The sequence below is a fragment of the Periplaneta americana genome, chromosome 17 (assembly GCF_040183065.1).
Source record: "Periplaneta americana isolate PAMFEO1 chromosome 17, P.americana_PAMFEO1_priV1, whole genome shotgun sequence".
Lineage (NCBI taxonomy): Eukaryota > Metazoa > Arthropoda > Insecta > Blattodea > Blattidae > Periplaneta > Periplaneta americana.
This window is the reverse complement of record NC_091133.1, coordinates 136,489,093-136,513,138: the sequence shown is the minus strand read 5'-3', so window position 1 is coordinate 136,513,138 and position 24,046 is coordinate 136,489,093. Positions and strand designations below refer to the sequence as shown.

Genomic DNA, 24,046 nt, shown 5'->3' with positions numbered 1-24,046 from the left:
AACTGTGACTACTTCTTTAAAATACTTAGAATAATACACCACTGACTGAATCCAGGTTCCCCATCGTGTAACAACCGGCTGAGGTGGGAGTGGGATATCTGGAAAGTTCTCTCTGAATATTGAAATCCTGGATGGGGCTTTACAAAAACTTTTTTTGTGTTAGAAATAAACGAATTGACAAGAGGAAATTCATTCCGGATTGTTTCAGAAACCCTGTGAAGGCCATGTGCTAGACAGGTTACATGCGTGAGATTAGGATAAAATGTTTTAAGAAGTGGAGCTGCAGCAACCATGTATGAGGCAGCATCAGTACAAAACAACAGAACTTTAGAATCGTCTATATTACCTGAGTATAAAGACTGTAGGCCTTTATTTAGAAAATAAGCAATGGCTTGGCTATTCACTTTCGAAAGTTCCTTAACACATACGAGGTGTGGAATCGAAGGTCCATCAGGACTAAGTTTTCCTACTACCATATTTGCTATATACCTATTCATAGGATCTGAGGTTTCATCCACAGAGACCCATATGTAAGAATCACCTATATCCTCCCGAATGGAAGCTGAAGTTTCATTGTATATTCTAAGTAATTTTTTCTTAGGGTCGACTCAGATGGGATATTTTGTTTGCAGTATTTTTGTAAAAACTGTCTTAAAACCGGATTTTCAATTGCATTCCAGGGAATGTTAGCAGCAACAAACGCTCTGGTTAAATCAGCATAGAAATTGCTGCTGAGATTGGATGAAGTAGGCTGTGTTAGTAAAGTTTGTTGCAGTTGATTTTTCTGCTGAGCTTTAGCCTTATGAGCCGCTCCTTGCACATGCTGCTTTAGGTGGCACTTCTTTTCTTGCGAAATCTAAAAATGTAAAGTAAACTGAATTAAAATAAAATCCTAATTGTTGTATTGCCGTATTTCTATCACAAAGTTAGTGGGTTCGGACAATCAAAATTTTAATGGCCTGCAAATACTTTAACTATCGAAATTTAAAAGGTTAAAGTGTAGTGGTCTTAAAAAGAATTATACCTCAGGATAGCTCAGTCAATGTATAAATATTATAGGCCTACTCATTAAAATTAATAGAATTTATATATTTCAACTATTGTTACATACCTGTTTGCTACAAATCTTGCAGAATATTATTTTTCCATCATAAGTGAATTCTGAATATTCTGTTAGCCATTGTCGGATCAATGTAGATTTTGCACTTATATTTTTCGGCATTATCGCGTTAAACTTCACAGGAAAACGTCCTACCGCTCAAAACTTCTCAACACAAATAATGTGAGGGAAAGAGCAACTGTTAACGAGCATTCAAATGAACCGTTGTTATTGAAATTCAGTTGGACAAAAATACAAAGTTCCACTTATTGTTGCATTTCCTGGTAGTGTTAACACTAGGAGGGCCATTCTTTTAAATATTTTGTAACGGTTTACCCTACTAATTCGCAGTTTTACGACTTTTCATAAATATTTCAAAAACACTCTTTCTCCAAAAATTGTGATTTTATGACACTCTGAAGGGCAGTACAGCTAATCGGTTTCAGACCGAAAACAGTCATTTTTATAGTATAGTATATCTCTGAATCGGTAGCAGCACATGTTGTGATTGTTGCCTGCTTCAAAACTAAGGTTGGTTCTTTGTCGGCATTTATGCCTCCAAACATGTTAAATTCGGTGAAATCTATTGCGAGTGTCGTGAGATTCAAAACATTTTGTTTCCTTTATCAATGGTTTCATGGCCGGTGTGAAGCAAACTTTCCACTTTTTAAATGTCTTAAATTTCGCAGTGAATGCATGTATAAATTATAAAAAGTAAGAGTGAAATGCGAAACTTTACAGTGAGTTAGGCATTTTTAGGCGAATATTAACAAATTAGGCTCTAATAACCGTTTTAGGGCATTTTAGGGCACTATAAAACTCTTTGAATACCTTTCAATTTCCATGAAACACAAATATTAATAATTATTTTTACTTTTCCCCTAAAGAAACAAAATAGGCATTTGCCCTAGAATCCGATGTCTGAATATTACCTAGATATTTAAATTAATTTACCTGTTCGATAATTTAGTTATTTATGACAATTTGGCTATTATCGGTGACTTACCTTTAAATGCCATGTACTTATAAAAATATGTTACATCGTTAAGTGAGAAAATAATTTGCTTTAAGGATAAAATTTTACTAATTTTCTTGCAGCTGCGACTCCATTATTTTCTATCTTGTTAAAAGTTTTAGATATCTGATGCCCTTCACACAATTTACTGTGTTATCTTCATTCTTGTATACGTAATAATTTTATTCTGAACTACTTTTCCAAATACGGAACATATGACTTTTAAATAGGAAGGTTAAATAATTTGATGGCCGATAAAAGCTGCATAATGGTAATTTCGTTATTCCTTTGGGCTCTCCTAATCAGCTCCATAAATTTACAAATTGACGACAATTTGAAGCGGGAGTCTGTTATGTCAATCTCAAAAAGAATTTTAACGCAATGCTGAGCTACCAAAACGGATCATAAACATCCCATGTTTCATGTCAGTGTCTAGATTTCCTCGCTTTTCTTTGTCCCCTGGCTCGTGTTTCCTTACAGTTTTAATTTTAACTCTATTGAACTTACCGCCATGGAAAGTACAGAGCAATCACTGTGACAGAAATACAAAGATTTGTTGTGGGACTAACAACGTATAAACTACAACGAGTGAGTGAGTTACACATCGTGAAAGATATACATAAATAGCATATAACGAGGCCAAGAAATATAAATAACTTAGGATCTTAAAAAGTATTTATTTATTTATTTATTTATTTAATGGAGAGGTAATTGACAAATGTCATTAACAATGACCAAAAGTAAACGAAACAGAGAATATACAAAGACAATAAATTGCAAGAGTACTTCTGTACTCAAAAGTAAATAGTTCAGAAATTCATCATTTTTTTCTGGCCTCCCAGTATCTGTCCACAAGACTGCTAGCTGAGAATTATTATTATTATTATTATTATTATTATTATTATTATTATTATTATCATGATCATTATCATTGTTATTATCATCATTATCATTATTATTATTATTATTATTAATTTTTGCGAATATAAATCAAAGTATTTAATGATAACTAATCATGTAAGAAACGCTGAAACAAGTTATGTTGATCAAAATACTGTACACTCATTATGACGGGTTATCTTATCCAGACTGTGATTGTTGGTACGTACGTAGGTATTTGTGATTTCCTAATATTCCATCTGCAAATATGCGACTGTTTACGACCACATTGTGAGTGTAAGGAGCAGAACGACCAAAGTAGGATGATGGGTTCGAGAAATTAATCGACGAAGAGGAAAAAAACGCGAACTAGATCCGGCACATGTGAATTGCGGCTATGTCTATAATACTTTAGAGTTCCTGTCACAAAAGTAGACTTACTCGTGGAAGTCTCAGTGTAAAGTGGTTGGAAAACAAATATAATTTAAATTGAAGTGATGAGCATTGTTACAGTGCAGCTGAAGCTGGGAAACAAGTTTTATGAGTCATTCTTCTTTGCCACATCATGTCCGTTGAGTTCAGATTTTGAAATTTTGTTTCTAATGAGAACAAGAATTGAATTACCAATGCTGCAAGGAAGTTAACACAACTTATTAATTCGATTCTTGAAAATATTTTTTGTCTCAGATATTTTAGTGTTCTTTGGATTTCATCGTTTACCCTTAGAAGAAAATTTAACTTCGCATGTAGCGTAACAGGACAACACAGGGTGTCACATATCCAGTGTAACTCATTATTAAGCATCCCATATTTTCTACTTTCTTAACTTGCCCTCCAGAGGCTCTGAGAGACCGGCTGCAGGTACAAACATGAGTCTGTTGTTTACTTGATTGAACATTTTTGTATCTAGAGAATCTACGACATTGGCTGTCTAGTTGATCTCTCCGAAGAAAGTCGCACCGAGGATTTTTGTCGACCTCGACAAGTTGTGAACCCAAGACAATCGAGGACGACTCGTTCTCATGGAACGTCAAGTCTGCGCTGAGTGGTCGATTCAGACCAAGGTTTGTCATAGGCGCGATGAATGGTTTATTTCTGAATGCTGTGTTCAGCGTCTTCTTAGATTTGAGGCCGGCCTTGAGCAGAGGCAGTGCTGTGCGACAGTTGACGTCGAATAGAAAACGTGCCGGGATGAAAAGATCGCGAAGTCAAGAAGGATTTGCCCCGCGTATACGCGGGATCTTATTATCCGATAGAAAAGGCTGCGCTGTGTATACATAGCGGCGCACAATGTTCTCCCAGGTGCGATTGTTTACTCTCCTGGGTACTGATCCATCCTAAATGCGATCTCCAACACATTTTCTGCAATTCACCCCGATACCAAAGACATCCATCCAGTATCTTTTTACTGTTCACTGTCAAGGGAATCTGTGGATTTTTCCGTGCAGCATTGATACCGTATGTGTGTGTGTCGAATTAATAGTAAATATTAGTGTGGGATTTTGAACACCGTACACTCTGTTATGCACAAAACTGTATCCTGGCTTTCATATTCAGGAAGAAATTGGATCGTAAGTTAACGACTTAAAACAAGTACCTGTAAGTGGTAGGCTACACATTTTGTTTCTGGAAATGAAGAACCAAACAGAACACAACAGAGTTGAAACATAAATAATTATGAGCTAATACAGGAACATCATTTTATTTTTACTAAAATTTCTAATATTAACCTGGCTATACCTTTGGATTAACTGTTGAGAACCGGAAACACCGTTTTCAACCTCCTTCACGATTGGAGTTCGATGACACTGGCGTAATATACAAACAAATCACTTTACTAGGTATAGGAGGGAAGAAAAGTAGTTCATCCATTTACGTAAACTAGGAAATATCACGCTTTTGAGTTTGATAATTTTTATTGGATTTTTGTTTAATCAAAAAATAGTACAGTATTAACAATAAGTGTTTTTACTCACGAACTGACCTATCCATGCGAACGTATTCATTATGCAGTGTATATTATACTGTCTATAGCACATTAGTGTACAATATAGAGAATGAAGTTAAATTGAAAAATAATCATAATATGGATATTTAAACACATTTTTGAAAATGGTGCCCGTTCATTTCGATACAGGCTTCAGTTCTAATGTGCATATTATCGCACTGCAGGCTATTGTACTTAATTCCAATTACCAGGTTCGTACTTCGTATCAGTAACTCATGTTGAAATAATTCTGTACCTACTCTATAAAAGAGTACCTTACGTACTGTAAATTCAATCTTTACTTCTGCCCGATCCGAAAAGATAAAATTACTCAGACATGGTACCTACTGTCCGTACAAGTGGTTATGTCGCAGGGTCGTAGAAAAGGAGGAAATCACGTGACAGTTAATTACTTAACGAGGCCCTTTTATTTCATTTATTTTAAACAGCTGTATGGGTATAATATTACGTAGACGTCCAGTTCCTAACAGAAATTAATGTTCTCAGAAAAGAGCTAAGACAGCCCAGCCACTAGCATGGGGAAAACCGGGATGCGACGTAGGCAAATGGACGACAGTACCTGTGCGAAAATGATTCAATATTGAAAGCTCTTTCGTCACTGGAAAAGGCGAACATATTTCTGGAACGTACTGTTTACTATGGTCGTAAGGCTACTATGACTGTATATGCGGTCTTGGATCTGTGTGGAGGACGGTTGAACTTCATTAGTAGAAGGGGTGGGAGTGAAGTACATTAAAAAACTCAGGTACAATAAAAATTGAAGTAAAAATAAAATTATGTCCCTGTACAACAAAATAACGCACATTGGAAGACTTAATCCAAAGTATGGTCTAGAAAATCTGCGACACTTACCTTCAAGCTTTGCTGTTTCATATCAAAATATAAATTAATGAAATTAATTAATTAATTAATGGATAAAAGTGAATGAGTGAATGAATAAAAAATTAACAAATAAAAATGAATAACTAAATAAATAAATAAACCAATAAATAAATCACTCACTAATCAACAAATCAATCAATCGATAAATCAATAAAAACTCACTAGGTGGATCGATGGGTGGTTGGATGAGTGGACGAATACTAGACGCAAAAAATGCGAAATAAAGGTTCTAAATTGCTATCATAAATCTAGGTTAGTTCAAATGTTAGGTAACTGCTCACAAATAAGGATACCGGTACTTAGGTGTGAAGGTGACCATTTTTATTATTACAGTAATTCGTGTTCAGGTAGTAATTATGCAACGTAAAAGGAAATGGCTGCTTTTGCGGGTAATCTTGAGAAAAAGCAACGTAGGTAACTTTGGACGGACACGAACTGCACATGGTTTCCTGTAACGCTCTTATCTCGGCTTTGTTTTATAGTGACCCGTTAGATTTTTGTTAAAACAATTTGAGTAAAAGTTGTTGTTGCAAGACACTCCACAACTCTGGGGAGTTTCATCATGTAAACAGCGCTGTACATGCATTGAAGTGGGCCGTCCATGTTTGTTGAGAGAGTTAAGGGTTAAATTAATTAATTATTGAAGTATTCGAGCTATCGACTGAACTAAGTAGTTCTGTTATCGAACAGGCAGGAGGTAGGTGTAGTTGTGTCGGACCTTATCGCTCTTAGAGCTCCGTTTGCTCTAGTACGAAGGCGTTTTAAGGGCAGTAAATTGTTATCATGAGGGAAAGATCCTCATTTTGCATACCATAATTACACAGAGTGTCCTTTAGGTAAAAGAATTACGAATATAAAAATTAACTGTTATTTTATGTCATAGAAAAGAAGTAATTGGAACTTGAAAGTGCTATTACATCCAGTTCATCCAAGGATTTTTCAATCATTACTATTTTTGTTATCTTAAATTTTGTATTTGACATCTCTTTTCTATAACAACAGCCCTGCATATCTGTAATAATGTTTTATACAGAGTGATTCCGAATATTGTAATGGTGGTAGTATAGACTTTTTCTGAGTAAAAATTTATAAACAAATGTGTCCAATTTTCAACGGGTGTATAGATACAACTGTTTGAAAGTTACGTATGACAAGCGTTAGAAATGGCAACAAAGAAACACAAATTACTTAATGATTACAATTATTGTTTATTTACGTGGCTTCAGTACTTTTCGACAGTTCCGGCAGTTCTCCACACTGTTACAACAGTGGGCAAAATACGAGGGCAGCTCTATTCATAACGCGAACTACCAATATTCGTCCTTGTGTTTACTTTGTTTTGGTACATTTCGTCTTCCATCCACATCCACAGACAAGAATCGACAGAAGTGAGGTCTGGGGAGCTTTGTGGTCAATACTCGTGATGTATGTATGTATGTAAACACAATAATAAATACTATAATAAATAATAATAATAATACTAATAATAATAATAATATTAATAATATTAACAAGGAGCATCCTAAATTAAATGAAGCACGATCACTTAAAATAACATTTAAATAAACCTAATTTGTATCTTAACCCTAAGTTCGAACTTAAACCCACGAGTATGATATGTTCATGCATGCACAATTACCCGCTGTCAACTCACTCACTGCACTGGAACCACGACACATTTCACTGATACTATCCTTTTTTTACTCAGAATAGTCCACACTATCGCCTCTAAAATATTTAATATTTCTCCTGAATCACCTGAAGATAGGTGAACTGTTACAAAGCGGTAATGAAATACGGGATTAAAATCTTGAATTGAAAACCTTTTCCCTGATTCAATGGCGGCTTGTCCACAGCTTGCTTACTGTGGGTTATTTTTTGCTTTCGTGGAGATAGTCGCACGCTATGTCGAAGCATGTTAAACGTCGACACGAACAACTAAGGCCGTGTATCAGCACGTGCAGAAATTCAAATCCAGGTGCCTGCAGTTCAGTTCGGAGCTCTGTTTCTCGCAGTCAACTGTACATCAGAAGTTAGACGAATCCACGTTTAAATTTGAAATGAGCAAGGACATTGTTGGAGTAGCTTCATATGAGAATGCAGTTTCCTCTTTGATCATATGGAGAGCTAGGCGACACAAATTTTAGATAGTGATAATATGTCGTGTCTGAATGAAACGTGCGAAATGAATTTATTCTCTTCTGTCAGTGTTAGTCCTAGAAGAAGTTACAACCTGAGAAAGAGGCTATTATTATTATTATTATTATTATTATTATTATTATTATTATTATTATTATTATTATTATTATGTCCTGTCAAAAATTTTCCAGTTATGAATTCCTGAAATTGTTAGGTCTTTCTTCAGATTGTCCAAATATGTACATAAGTTTAGGCTACGTCTTCCCATAGCCTTTTTCCTGAAGCAGTTTGTGTGAACATCCTTTTTCCTCTTCTATCTACCGAAGCTCTTAGCACATGTCCATTCCATTAGCATAATTAAAATGTTGCATATATATGTACATATTTGTTATTTTGGCCTTTTTGTGATTAATTAACTCATTAATTTATCGAACACAGCAAAATAACATGTATTTGCTTTATTTATACTGCATTTTTTTGTTTTGCATTATTGTCATAACTTATAAATGTCCTCAAATAGTTAAACTCCTTCACTTTTTGAAATGTATCTGAATTAAGGGGAGTCTGTACTGCCTATCCCAGTAATGTAAATTTCATCTAATTTAGGTGCACTTTTCTCAGGACTTACATAAGATACACATTTGAAATTTTTAGGGGTTATTCTTCAAGTATTATTGTATGTATCAGGCTAAAATTACGGTCTTTATCTTTTATTACTCTGCTTTACATTGCTGGGATGGCAGTACAGACTCCCCTTAATTGCGATGTTATTTACATTTAAATTACAAAATATTTTGTTTCCTGGACAGTTACTCTCTTCACGCGTGGTTTCGTGTCTTTCTGAATTTTTTTTAATCACCAAGTAACGCAACGGTTTCAGTTTCCAGGACTTGCAAGTCGAATTAAACCATGGCTGCCGCGCTTGTGGGGAACGGATCTGGAATGCGCCTGTCGTGCTTGTTATCGTAGAGTTTCAGGGCATCTTAAGACGGATGTTTGGGCTACCAAGTGTAGTAAATCTGGAGCAAGGGATTGAAATTACGTGTAAAGTTGTGTAGAAAATCTCTTGTCCATTCACCAGTTTCAGAAACATCCATTTGTCTATTGACAGTTTCGTTTAAAATCATGTCTCGTATTCTGTTGCAGATTCCTGGACTGTATAACAAATAGGATTCCATGCCGGTTGTCACGTGTCTCCTGCAAGATAGCGGAAATCCCGTTTAGACATTCGCTCGCATCTGGATGTGGACCACGTTACCTGGCGACGAGATGGAAGATGGAATAAGCGCCAGCGAGTACGGACTCGCGGACTGAATACTACGCAACAAGAAGATCCAAGAATCCGTGTTTCAGAATCTGCAGTGAAGCGATGTTAGTGAAGGACAGTGTTCGGTAATACTGGGTTCGTTTAGTGACATCAGGTAGGCAAGCAGTGACGTGTGCGTGTTCGTGTGCGCGATGAAGCAGCTCCGCAGACTGGCGTGTTCGAGGCCCGTGGTCACCTTCCTCCTCCACCTGCTGATGAGCCTCGGACTTCTTCCTGCAGCAGACGCCATCTTGGACTACGGTGAGTACGTGGAGTCTGTTATTTTGGATTGATTGATTGATTTCCTGCCTTAGGAGCTGTTCCCATACGAACCAAGTTAATTGAAACAGGCTAGTAAGTTATGTATGTATGCACGAACTATTGATTTAGAAGTAAGAAAGGATCTCACAGCGATATATATATATATATATATATATATATATATATATATATATATATATATATATATATATATGTATATGTGTGTGTGTGTATACACACACAGAGTGACCAATAAATAACGTCGTTAATTTCAGGGGATTATTCTTTGACATATTTAAACCAAAAAGCTTAATACAATTTATTTTGAAAGTTTTTGATTCTTCTTCGAGATAAAAATTGTTTTAAATGAAACATTTCATAGAGTGTTTTGTGAAAGCCATTGATTTGATTTTCATTATGCTCAGTCAATTTAAGAGAGCTGAGTGTTATGATAATGAATGATTGAAAGAATTTTAATTTTGTCCTTTAAATGTGCAGAAATTTGATCTTAACAGATGTAACATTTTGAAATTCCTTTAAGAACGAAAAATTTCATTGGCTCAGTTCAAATTTATGCACATTTAAAGAACAAAACTAAAATTCTTTCAATTATTTATCACAATACACTGCTCTCTTAAATTGACTTAGGATATTGAGAATTAAATCAATGGCTTTCACAAAACACGCTATAAAATGTTTCATATAAACCAATTTTTATCTCAAAAGGAAGCAAAAACGAGCAAAATTGTATGAAAATGTATTGTTTGAAATATCCCGAAGATTGTCTACATGTGGGAAATACATATCTGAAATTATGCCCCGTATTTTTGAAACACCCTGTATATTTGTCCACATATTAATGAAAGGGAGTTTACTTTTACTTTAACATTTATTTTCATTGATAAAACGCAAAAATTTCAGCAAGATGGTTGTAGAAGTAGACGCAGTTTCGGTGAAGTGAAGTACTTGCAGGTACAGACATCACTGAGCAAATTAAATTTCTGGGGCAATGTTCACCGTGTTTTAGTGCGTATGCTCTTTAAAATACAGAAAATAGGAGCATTTAATGATGTAATAATGTTATAGGACGGTAATTAAAATTGAAAGCAAAACAACGCAATATTGAAATGCTATTGGGTGGATTTTTGAGAGTGAACATGGTGAATTAGCCTATACAGTGAGATAGCTGTATATATTTTTTATTTCATATTACGGTTCAATAATATACGCACTTTACTTCTTTGGTTACTTTACTTTTTCTCTTTGAAAAACACAACCAACAGCTCTTTTTAAGGCTTTCCTTGTCATACTTTGTTATCTACAGGGATATTTTTCAATGTTGAAAATAATCGTTCAGCATCACATAAGGTTACTGAACAAAATGTTAATGTACAAATTGTGAGTTTGTCCTAACATCCAGATTCAAGGAAGCCACACTTTCTTGGCACAGTGCTGTAACGAGGGTGTTTGAGAGCGCCGTGCGAAATGTCTTCTGAACGCACTCACACAAATCGCATATAAAACACAACACAATCACGCACTTGACAACTCGGACTGCAGGCGCACCAACTGAGAATAAGTGAAACAGATAAAAAGTGGGGTCTTCAGGTCAGGTAGTGACGGATGTTTGTGGTGCTGAAAGTGTTTGGTTCTTCCACAGTTGCCCTTCATATGCAAGGAGTTTCCAGCCATCCAGTAAAGTCCACTAAAAAAACATATTTAGTGCTGACAACCGAACAATCCTGAGGTTTAGTTCTTTATTTTACAAAATATACTAATTTTGGGATTTATGCAACAAAATTCTGAATGCATTCTACATAGGCCTATATGCACAGTAGCCTGAAATATTGTAACAATATGCACGATTAAGTTTGCATCTTCGTCATAACAGACGTTCAAAACTTGTATGAATATGTTTCTGCTTGAGTCTCAACTGACCAGTAAGATTCATGCGAATCCTGGTCAGTGGCGGCTCGTGGGTATTGAATTAAGGGGGGCTGCGTACAAAAATAAATGAAGCAACTTATCTTATTTAAAGATTTAGTTTGTCTTTATCGAACATTGGAAAAAGCTTCACACATACATTTACCTCATTTTAAGGAAATGAACTTTTGTAGCATTCAAATTTTTCTTGACACAGAAGAGAAGATAATATCAGATGAACTATGAACTGGAATCGGGTGTCAGCTTGTGCGATAATGAGGTTACACACTTCTTTAGCTACAGCAACCCTTGTTTGAATCCCATCGATCTTACGACGCTTTTTAGGGTTTTCATTTTCACAGGTGTCGCTGCTCAACTGTGCACTATTCCGTGCTTGCCTCATTTATTGTGACGTTGTTAGATGTTTCAGATTCCATTAAGGTTTGAAAACATTCTAGCAATGGCTCCTTCTTCTCATGAACAACATTTATTGTTCTTATTTTAAAACTCCATCTCGTTGCCCCAGCTGATGGAATTGTCTTTCAAACACATTAATCTAATACAGACTGTGAGGAGATTGAGAGAAGAAAGCAGGGATACCGGATAAATTATCAAAAAATATGCGAGCCTTTGTATTTTGTTTAGCGGCTCTTTCCATTATGAGATTCAACTGATGGGCACTTAATTTCACATTTCTCCTGAATTGTTAAGGTACTGAACTGAATAGACTGTAAATATTGTACAGAATTAAACATTGTTGCACTTGTTATACTCACAACATTCAAGAAAATGTATTTAAAACTGCGCGCTACTGACAAGTTGCTGTAAATTTTGCAGCGCCTGGTGACTCTGGATTCACGGCCAGGGGCAGCAGGGGGAGGGGTAAAACTAACGCGCAAAGCATCCGAGACGAGACTGGCAGCTCCAGAGGAGGAAGTGGTTCATCCTATAGTCCTTGTCCCTGGTTTCGCTCTGGCAGCACCAGGGGAGGAAGTGACTTCACTGATTGCTTGCATGTCAATGAGAGCGAAATTTTATAAAAAAAAATTCGAGCCGCTAAATAGAGACTGTATAATAAATGTATTTCACAACATAAAACGAGATAAGAGCCACAAATGTCTGGGGGTACTGCAGCTCCGCAGCCCCCCTTCGAAAGCCGCCCCTGATCCTGGTCCTAGACTAATGAAATTGGTCCGAGGAAGCCTGTTCCGCCATTCTTTTGTATAATGCGCGAGGTGCGGTCTGAACGTCGCACCGCCTGTGCCGCAAATACGGCCAGACCGCAGAACTAGCCAGCAACAGGTTGGCAGCGGCTGGGATTAACATTTCGGATCTTCCCTCCGATTAATCGTGGCGCTGATGGGCGCACAGCGAACAGAGGACAGATGACGTCATCATGCTGTTCTACAAAGCTGTGACACCAGCAGCTAAGAAGTGCGGTTTTGGGATCAGTGCTGGCTATTCCTTATAAGGTGACAGACGTGGCCTGAGTGTAGAAACAAGTTAGAATTAGTTCACTGAACAAAGTAGAATGGAACGGAAAGCGTAGACTACATTTTATGGAACAATTCATACGGATTACTTTAGTGTATTTTATTCATCTAAGAACTTGCAACAAGTATAAGGATATGATCATGAAGGACTTTAAAATATTGCATTTCCTCGTTACCGAAATAGGCCTTTGGTTGTTTTCAGAGCTTGGTAAAAAGTGCCTTGCCTGTGTTGTTATCATTACTGAACATACGTGGAATGGCACCTTCATGCCTACACTGGTAGCGCTGGTAGCTGAGTCGGGCTCGAATCCCTGTCTGCTCATCGTCTTGCGTTGTGTCAAGTTGAATGATGGCGAGGCATTGGTTTATCTTCCTCACAGAGGCGAGCCAGGCCAGTCCTTAGAGCCTGGTTATGAAGCTTACTTACAAGGTTATACTCGTGGCTTCTGGCGTCTTGTCAGCCCAGTCGAGGTACGTGGATATATACGGAAAAGTTGAGGCGGTGTCGGGTGAAGTTCTTGGGTATCTTAGTCGGTAGAGCGTTGGCGCGTTCAGCCAAAGGTCCCGGGATCAATATCCGGCCCGGAACAATTTTTCCCTTGAAATTATTCAAGTCTGCTTCACAGGGAGCTTTACTTGAAAGCTGCATTTGCACAATTGAATAACCCCGGAATAAGGGTATGATTTCCCTATGTACTTACACATTATTGCGGGGGTATTCAATAATAAAAATGGTTGAATATTATAATTATTTATAAACCCGATTTCGCTATCTATCGTAGGTCCCTAAATTCATTACGATGTTGGGAGGGCACAGGCTCCACCTTCCCCGTGAGGAATCGAACTAGCGCGCAGCCCCATGGAGTGTGTCGCGAAATTTTGGAATTGAAAAATAAATTTTATGTCATCCATAAAGTCTCTTTACAACGCATATCTTATTTACAACGGAGTCTTTGATATGGCACATTTTGTTTTAGACAGATATTACCAATGAAATGTGAACACCTGCTTATTAATTCGTTTACCCTGACCAGAGTTTAGAATCGTCAGAACATATTGGTCAGTTTCAGTATATACGTGTGTGGCTGATAATGCGACTATTTTATGAAAAGTGCTTTATTTAGATTTTATCAAATTGAAAAAAAAACATTAATTCGAAAAAGATTATCTGAATCAAGCTTTGGGTTAGAATTAGATGACAGTAGTGCTAATTGAAATTTTGTGTCCGAAAATTCCCTTCACGGTTCACAAAAACGTAGGTACTGCCTTCCGTAAATATAGTGATGAATACTGGCAATACGGTTTTCCGTGGCGTGGAGATGAATATAAACAAAATTCCGAGTGTCTTATATGCGGAAATGTTTTGTCAAATCAGTCGATGGTGCGGGATATACTAAAAAGACATTTATAACTGCCGTTTTCAACGTCATACTTGTGTGAATCTGCATTTTTTTCCATGAAAATAGTGAAATCTAAACAAAGGAAGAGATTGCTGCATCTTGAAGATGATTTACGTGTTGGCTTGCCAACCATAAGGACACTTACAGAGAAATTCTGTGCAACTCACAGAGCAGACTTCACATTAATTTAAATAGGTTAGTTTCAAAAAACGACAATAAACATCTTTTATCATACTTCCAGTATAGGTAGGTTGGGATTTTTGACACACACATTTGCTTTTTTTTTCTAATTCCATTCAAGTTGCTGCTTGTTTTTTAGAATCTTCGATTGCGTGTTAACATCGACCTATCTACAACAGTGGATGTCCGACATTAAATAGAAGTTATCAGTGCTTTTTTTTTCTGGGCGAACGCACTGGAACGGCGTTCTGGCACTTTTTCTTGCATTTATTATTATTCAAGCGAAATAAGTGTGAATAACTATGTTTTTAATATAATTTTTCTTTGAATTCCGCTTAGACCTTGAAAGTCTTATTTGGACGAAAAGAAAGATAAAAACTACAAAATTCACATACAGGGAACAATAATCATTTCCCCGTCCTCTATAAAATATTCCACCAGAGTTCCACCACCTTTTTCTTCAGAAGAAAATCACTGGTTGTTGTTATTGTATTATCATTAATAAAAACAAATAAGTGTGTCGCGATATCGCGGGTGCTCAGTAAAGTGTGTCGTCAGTCAAAGAAGGTTGGGGACCAGTGGTCTAGGCCACGACGCTATGTCGCTCGGCTTCTCGTTTTGATAGTAATATTAGTAAGAGATAAGAAAGAGCTTTAATACTGAATAAAAACTCGAGCTGTCATTAATATAATGTTGGAAATATTAAACAGTACTTCAGTAACCTGTATATTACTGTAAGATATTCTCAGTCCTCAGGACCCATAGCTGCATGGACAGTGCGTTAGCGGTGGAAGCCATAAAACTGGAGGAAATATTCTTATAATTTAATTCCTACAGAAGAGGAAGAAATGAAACTGAAATGTGAGCTAATTTAATTAGTTTATACATGAGAAACAATACGCCGCCTCCTGAAGGCACATCATTTTAATTAAAAATATGAGCTTGCGGAGAAGTTGCTTGCATACTTATATCTGTCTGTGTCTTTTAACTGCCCTTTGCTCGTATTCCCAGGAGTGGCATTGCTTGTGGACGGAATTCCTGACTGTAATATTTCTAAGTATCCTGGAGGCAACACCATAAATTGTAGTGCAGCCATGAACATGCTAAGAATGGCGAACTATTGCATTACATTAATTAAACAATGATATGTAAGTTTAGATAATGAAGTAGGAATAATTTTTAAGTATCAAGAGAATTATAATAAATACAGATAAAATAAACTGATAATCTTCAACATATCCAAGATAAAGAAAGGGGCATTCAAAATCCGTAATACTCGTAGATGAACTTAAACAATATTCTCGAAGTAGGTTGATCCTAAAGGTAGCCTTGCGAGAGTGCAGCAAACAGGAAGAACTTGGCAACAATGTACAAAACGATGGCAGTGCATATACAACAATATGATAATTAACAAATAACAATGAAGCCCAGTAACAACAGCTGAAATGAGGTTATCGAACGGAAGATTACTGCGATATTGCAGTTTGAATGAATTTGTAGAAGACATACATTTGTTAGCTACTTAATGAAGGAATTAAATATTTCCAAAAAATACTCGTGGCAAGAAGGATGTGAGGAAAATGGACAGGCAAGTCTGAAGCCTCGCGGCGTTGTTTTGAACGACATCATGGCAAGTCTGAAGCCTCGCGGCGTTCTTTTGAACGACAACATGGCAAGTCTGAAGCCTCGCGGCGTTGTTTTGAACGACATCATGGCAAGTCTGAAGCCTCGCGGCGTTGTTTTGAACGACATCATGGCAAGTCTGAAGCCTCGCGGCGTTGTTTTGAATGACATCATGGCAAGTCTGAAGCCTCGCGGCGTTGTTTTGAACGACATCATGGCAAGTCTGAACCCTCGCGGTGTTGTTTTGAACGACATCATGGCAAGTCTGAACTCTCGCGGTGTTGTTTTGAACGACATCATGGCAAGTCTGAAGCCTCGCGGTGTTGTTTTGAACGACATCATGGCAAGTCTGAACCCTCGCGGTGTTGTTTTGAACGACATCATGGCAAGTCTGAACCCTTGTGGTGTTGTTTGAACGATATAATGACAAGTAGTCGATTATGGCGAACTATATGACTGACACATCGAGTCGTTGAAATCCACAAAGTGCTCATATAATAAGAAACACAGCTACCCAATCGAAGAGAACCCTAATCGAAAGGAAGCGATTCTCTATGCGTGCGGCCGCCGTCGTAGCTCATTCGGCTAAGGCGCTTGCCTGCCGATCCGGATTTCCGCTCGGGCGCGGGTTCGATTCCCGCTTGGGCTGAGTACTTGGTTGGGTTTTTTCCTAGATTTTCTCCATCTGTAAGGCGAATGTCAGGTAACCTATTGCGAATTCTCTGCCTAATCTCTCCAAATACCATCTCGCTATCACCAATCCCGTCGTCGCTAAATAAATGAGTAGTTGATACAACGTCGTTAAATAACCAAGTAAGCAATATCTATTTGAATTAATCTCTTTGATAACTCACTAAACGTACTTGTCTCGTGCAGCATGATATAACAGATTATATACATCGTAGTAAAGTGCGACGAAATTGTGAACTAAAATCTTTGCATTGCGAGAATTTGATGTCTGGTGTTTGAGTACAAGATTTGGATTCCAGGAGTTGGAATTGCAGTTTGAAGATTTGCGTAGAGGAGGAATGAATAGCTCTGCAATAGAGAAAGGCGACTGCTTTTGGTGATGATGTTGATGATCATGGATTCGAAACCAGGACCATGGTGTCCAAGTCGAAAGTCAAGCCACTGTCCGGTAACTAATAAATCTTAATTAATTTCACTTGCATTTGCATCATTTGAAGATTAAGGGAATTCATAACAAATACTTCATTAATACATTACAAATTCTTCTAAAAATATCGCGTACTTTATTTTAAGAAACGGAAAAAATACAAATTTGAATATATAGTTTTCCTAAAATTTACGTCAATTGACTGATGCCCTTCAAAAAAAGATATTCATTTGATGCCATGAAATAATTTAACTTAGAAGGAAGCAGTGAACAGAACATCATATTCATATCAATACAGAGAGTTTACATGCTTGGAAGCTTGAGAATAGTTCCAACATGGCTAAAGAAAAGTAGCCGAGTCATTATAGAACAATAGACGTTCTTCACTCTTTTATGAGGAGATTAAATTTTACGGTCGGTATAGCATTAAGCTACATTCATTATACGTGGACGTAATCGCATTTGGGTGAGGAAGAGTGTACAGCAATCGGATATTGGAGTGCGCCAGTTGATGATGTCTGGCGCCTCGCCAACTGGCACAGTTCGCCTTCCACCCACTTACCCTGAAGGAGCCGTAAGTAACATCATCTGTAATTTTGCATTTCCCAAGGCAATATCAACCTTATCGTGTAAAATGTCTGCGTTAAACGAAATTCAACCTTTGTGACATTGAGATTAAAATGGACGAATACAAATTCTGGGAAAAAAATAACGTTTGAATATTTCCTTATTTTATAAATATTCGAAGAATGCAGAAGAAATTTCGAGCCTTAGTTCACACAACAAAAATGAGGCCCAAAGAAATGAAAAGGAAATGGAATAGATATTTCATCTACAATGTTAATAATTTATGTTATGGTTATTAATAATTTTAGAATTATTATTAATAATTAATTTATGTTATTTATGTTATGGTTATTATTTTGTACTGATTGAGACATAGATGGCAAGGTAACGTTAAAATGGATTTGAGGGAGGTGGGGTATGATAATAGAGACTGGATTAATTCTGCACAGGATAGGCACCGTTGGCGGGCTAATGTGAGGGCGTCAATGAACCTGCAGGTTCCTTAAAAGCTATTTGTATGTATGTATGTATGTATGTATGTATCTATGTATGTATGTATGTATGTATGTATGTATGTATTAACACTACAATTGGGTATACATCCGGTGGCAGTGATATATAATAGGCCTATACAATAATTACAATTACATGAAATAAAATAAAATAAACGTAAATGAAATAAAATAAAATAAACGTAAATCTATAAATAGTAGATGCAATAAACCTAGGACTATAATTAAAAACTATTCTATAATAACGCCTACGATAAGCAAAAGTAAGTCTAACTTATAAGTACTTCTATTTCACCCAACTATTACCAATTTAAATAATTACAATACACCTTAATTAATTACATACCAACTTAACTACATATAATCTTAATTAATTACATATCACCTTAATTTATTTACATATATCATCTTAATTAATTCCATATCAACTTAATTATTTTACATATCAACTTAATTAATTATATATCAACTCAATTAGTTGCATGACACAACTTAAATAATTACACTGCACCTCCAATTACATATTCACTCTAATCTTCTCAACCTTTCCTTAAATGTATTGATTTTAAGAGGACCACCTTGAAAGATTGCCACAGGTAAGCTGTTCCAGTCTACTATTGTGCGGTTAAAAAAGAAAATTTTGCGACGTCCGTTCTTTGTTTTCTACATTTAAACTTCCTAATATGATCAGTCCTTCCTAAATATGATGGTGTTGCTAATCTAGCATTGATGTCGGTCCATGCTTTGTGCCCCATTTGTGCCTTGAACAATGCGGTGAGTCTGGTTTTTCGTCGCCTTAATTTGAGAAGTTCCCACCCTAAATCTTTTACTATCCCCTCACCATGTCCCTTCCCCATTTTGACATATTTTGCTGCCTTGCGTTGGACCTTTTCTATTGAATCGATTTGGTTTTGTCCCAGCCTACTGCTCCATATTCCATAATTGGGCGAACAAGAGTTTTGTACGCTAATTCTTTTGACTTTCGGTTAGATTTCTTCAGATTACGCATAGAGAAATGTAGTGCTTTCCAGGCTTTCCTTGTGGTATTAGTGACTTGTTCCTCCCAACCCAGTTTGTTAGTAAGTAAGTGAGTAAGTGTGAGAAATGAAGTTTTGCAAATTTAAAGGTTAATAAATGTTTCGCCTAGTATTGTAAACATTCATTGATTCACTAATTCATTCATTCAAAGCTTTCAGCCCCATCGCAGGTCCTTCACTGGAAACCCAGCATTCTCCAATCTTTCCTATTTTTCGCCTTCCTCTTCGACTCCACATAATTCTCTATCATCTCATATCTTCTTCTGCTCTGACGTTTGTCCCGTCACCATTCCTTCCATTGCGCCCTTCAATAGGTATTTTCTTCTTAGGCAAATGAGTTCAGAACGGTATTCAATAGGTTTTACGTAGATATTTATTCTTATTTTTTGTGAAAAAAAAAAAAAGTGCAGAGGATAAAGACATATTTGAAGGTAAAAACAACTTGTTAGACTTTGGGTGAATGTTTGTACCAGTGATACTATTGTTTTCGTTCTAGAACTAATTGGTGACGTATTGTCCATGCCACTAAAGCTGGACGGAAGCGTGAAAGAAGAGGAATACAGATATTGAATCATTCTTAAAATTCTGTAACATGCTCGCTTTGAGTATTACGTAGGTAAATAAATGGTATTACTGGAGTTCTACCTCCCTGCACTCCCTGATTATTAATAAAAAGAAGTAAGAGACCTCAGCAACAGCTTGAGCGACGGTAAGGCAAGCTGCAGCAGCTGTAAGGAGCAGGCCCCTCTCTTTACTGCCAGGTACACTGCGTTGATTGAAACGAAATTCGTTTAGTGTGTTAAGGAGTCTTCCTTGTTCATGTAAACACAAAATTACCCTTTGCTGCTGCTGTTTACGCCATTCGTTTTCTCATTCTTAAGCTCGCCCGTTATCTCTTCTCCTCCCCTATGTCTCATTTTAATTAAAAGACGGCGACAAGCTCAAGTTAAATTGCACTATTCCTGGTGAGAAGTGGGTAGAACAAGAGGCTGGACTGTAAGTGGCGTGAACCTTTACAACCAATATTAAAAGAAATTTAAACATAATGAGCAAAGTGAAACTTAACTTCTAGCACGTTACGGCAGTACAGGGCTACATGTGAGTGAGGTACAAGCCTCTGAGTCGAGGAGACATTCAAACAATATGAATGAGGCTTCGAAGGAAGGATACTAGACACAGTTATGAGTGAAGGGTAGTATTTGCAAAGAACTCAACATTTTAAAATAAAAAATTATGGAAATCAGAAAGATATGAAAGAAAAACACGTCACAATTACTGTTAATGAAATCCAGACCTGTACCATGCAGAGCGACTGGCGATGGCAGGACACGCATATTGTTGTTCGTCGGAAGAGCAGAGTTACTAGAAATAACGCGATCAAGAAAATGTGTAACATGAACGCTAGGAACCAAGTGGACCAACAACTGGAGAGGAAGGAAGAGTCGAGGTCCCCGTCAACTCGGCAAATAGAACGGTTTAGAAATTTTAAAATATTTGGAGTAAGCCTTGAGGAACTTAGGTTAACTTAAAGGTAATGCAGTAGAAATTATACATAAAATCAAGTCATGCAAAGAAAAAATGAATATATTTTTCTTACCTGTACTTTGTTTGGTCATTGTGGATGTTTGGCTTGAAATAAATTAAACATACTGAAAGGACATCGGACCTGCGTCAATAGAGAATTGAACATAGCCAGGGAATCTGGAAGAGACACAGAATACTTCTATCCATTCATTGACATCACGATGACGACAGATGCGGAATAATGTTGTTTGTGCGCTCTATTAAAGATGGAAAACTTCGCAACATAATACAATGCCTGCATATTTGATGCTTCTTAACTCCATACTGAATAATGTTGTTTGTACTTTCTCTTCTTTCTTTTTGCTCTCACTCTTTCTCTTTTTTCTCCTTTTCTCTGTTTTGTCTTTTTCTTTTTACTTTTTTTTTTGCTTCCACTTTTTTTCTTTCTTTTTCTTTTCTCTGGTTTTGCCTCTTTCTTCCTTTTTTCTTCCTTTCTTCCTTTCTTTCTTTCTTTCTTCCTTTCTTTCTTTCTTCCTTTCATTCTTTCTTTCTTTCTTTCTTTCTGTCTTTCTTTCTTTCTTTTTCTTTCTTTCTTTCTTTTTCCTTCTTTCTTTCTTTCTTTATTTCTTTCTTTCTTTCTTTCTTTCTTTCTCCCCTTCCTACTGACTTACAATCCAATTTTTTTTAATTGAAAGAGGAGAATTTGGAGGACAGATTTAAAAGGTACGCAAAACGCGTCCTTGCAAGGGGTTCGGGGCTGCAAGAAACTAAATATGTGAGCTCCAAGCCTGTTGGCCACTAGTCTCACTCCGGGTTACGCTGCTCCACTGAAGGAGCTCTAGAAAATTTTGAAGGGGAAAACCGAAAATGGACGTAACCTCTTAGGTACCACATACGCGAGGGGGACGGAAATGTGATCAAAGTGATCACGGGACGGGACGAGGAGGAGATGGCTGGTGTAAATCTGCACATTGAAATGAACTGTGTCATTTCGCTGTGCAGGAGGAGTCGAGAAGACTCTGTCGTCTGTTGTTCGATGACAAGGCAGGTGAAGACCGCCAGGAGAGACGCCGTCAATTCTGAACCTGCAACTTGAAAGGTTCCCTGTCCTTTCGCATTGCGACTACATGAGTGACCTTGCACATGTATTTCGTAATTTTGTAGACTCTGAACTAGGGCATTAAGTCGTTTGTTAGAAAAAGAAAAAGGGGAATTAATGGGGAAGGGCATATAGGTCCGTGGCCCATTTCTTTTAGGGCTCATCCCGACATTTGTCTTAACGCCTTAGGAAAACCACGGAAATACCTTAGGCAGGATGAGTTGTCTCAATATAAGAGACTAGCCAATTTGGCTTTTAGGTAGGAGGTCGATTGATTTATGAATTTATGATAGATGTAATTATTAATTAATTTAGAATAATTAAAGGGGTCATGGGGATATGAATGCAGGTCCGTGGCCCATTTCTTTTAGGGCTCATTCCGACATTTGTCTTAGCGCCTTAGGAAAACCACGGAAAAACCTTAGGCAGGATGAGTTGTCTCAATTTCAGAGACTAGCCAGCTGGCTCTTAGTTTGAATGACTCTATGAATCGATGGATATGTACTAGCCAATTGGCTCTATGATAGTTTCATCGATCAATAAGTGTAGATATTTTCAGGGAGGGATTTTGTTTAGTCCAATGCGATGTGGGGAGGGTATATATGTAGCTATGGACTACCACTAGACAGGCTATATTACGGGTCTCCTTCACCATGTGGTCAGCACGGCACACATGACAAAACAGTACAGCGCAATCAGCCAGCCCCGAGGACGGAACATAAATCTCTCCAATAGCCCACGCCGGAAATCGGACCACGGACTGGTTGCTTGGAAAGGGAACACGCTACCCACATGCTCACAATAAAACACTTCATTGGTACACAATTCGCACCAGATCGTTTAACTCGCCCAGTTTCTTTCAATACATGGAAAGTTTGAAAGAATAAAATGAAATAAACTTGCAGAAAAACGAATGGTGGGATAAATAAAAGCAATGGACATGGAACAGCAACCAGATCTCTGACCGAGTGAGTGAAAAAGAAGGAAAACTTTTTCTTCTACATGGAAAAGACAGATTGTGGACCACTCGAGTTACTGGCGGGAAGTGTTCGCTTATCTTGTGAGGCATAGGGCGTACACGAAGGTCGCTGTTCAAACCGGTAAAGAATTGTATTTTTATTTCAACATATTTATACACCAATTAAAAAATCTCTTATGCTTAGTGTTATTTTGTGTTGTATACATGAATGGATGCAAGCTTGTATATGGGCGTGTTCATAATTCTTCTTTAGGTACGTCTATTCGATGTCTTGCCTACAGTTTGGTCCGGTACGTTTCAGTGTTACGTTGTTACACTCCAACATAATTCAAATTGCTGTGAGGGAAGTGAAGCCGCGTCTGTGGCTGAGAGCTGATCTTCAGCTGGACAAAGCAGACGTGCTGGAGTTTTTCTCGAGGTACTCCTCCCGTGTCTATCATTCCACCAACTCTCTCCAACTCCTACATAATCTGAAATGGTTAAAAAAATTATGTAATGAACTCTTCGGGATAAGACGAATATCCAATGCTGGTGTAGGAATAGTTTGGCCTTATCATATACTGGGGATGGGACCTGGTTCTCTCATGGCTCATGTTGGCGTCCACCTGTCAGCATAGGATTCACCAGACCACCTGTCGGACTTTGGGCAAAATGTGCCAAACGCAAGTACGAGTACGTCCAGCCAACAGCTTCATGGATGTGTGACAGTCAACTGCGACGGTTTTTCGAAGTCTACACGTCATCAATATTTTGTATTTCTGTCCAGTTTATATATAATTCGTAAATTAATTGCATTTGCAGAACAAACACAAAATGTGAATTAGTTCGGGAGACCTGGTGGAAGACTTGACAACATGACAGAATAGGAACGTGGCGATGTGAGGTCTCGCGAACCAACAGTTGCGTTTTAGAGGTGGGTGCGTTGTTGCCGAGTGCAATGCTTCAACTTCTCAGAGTCGTAAAGAAGCCGTCGTCGGGATGCGACGTCCTCAATAAAGCGCGC

General features: G+C 37.4%; 1 protein-coding gene across 6 annotated transcripts in view; it reads left to right on the top strand.

Moving 5' to 3' along the window:
* LOC138692977 (discoidin domain-containing receptor 2-like) overlaps positions 1-24,046 on the top strand; it is a 1,165,919-nt gene that overhangs the window by 372,734 nt on the left and 769,139 nt on the right. For all 6 annotated transcript variants that reach the window (XM_069816409.1, XM_069816408.1, XM_069816411.1 and 3 more), the window contains one exon: positions 9,169-9,589. In XM_069816409.1, the coding sequence (XP_069672510.1) occupies positions 9,481-9,589 (109 nt within the window). In that variant the 5' untranslated portion in view covers positions 9,169-9,480. The remainder of the gene's footprint in view (positions 1-9,168; positions 9,590-24,046) is intronic.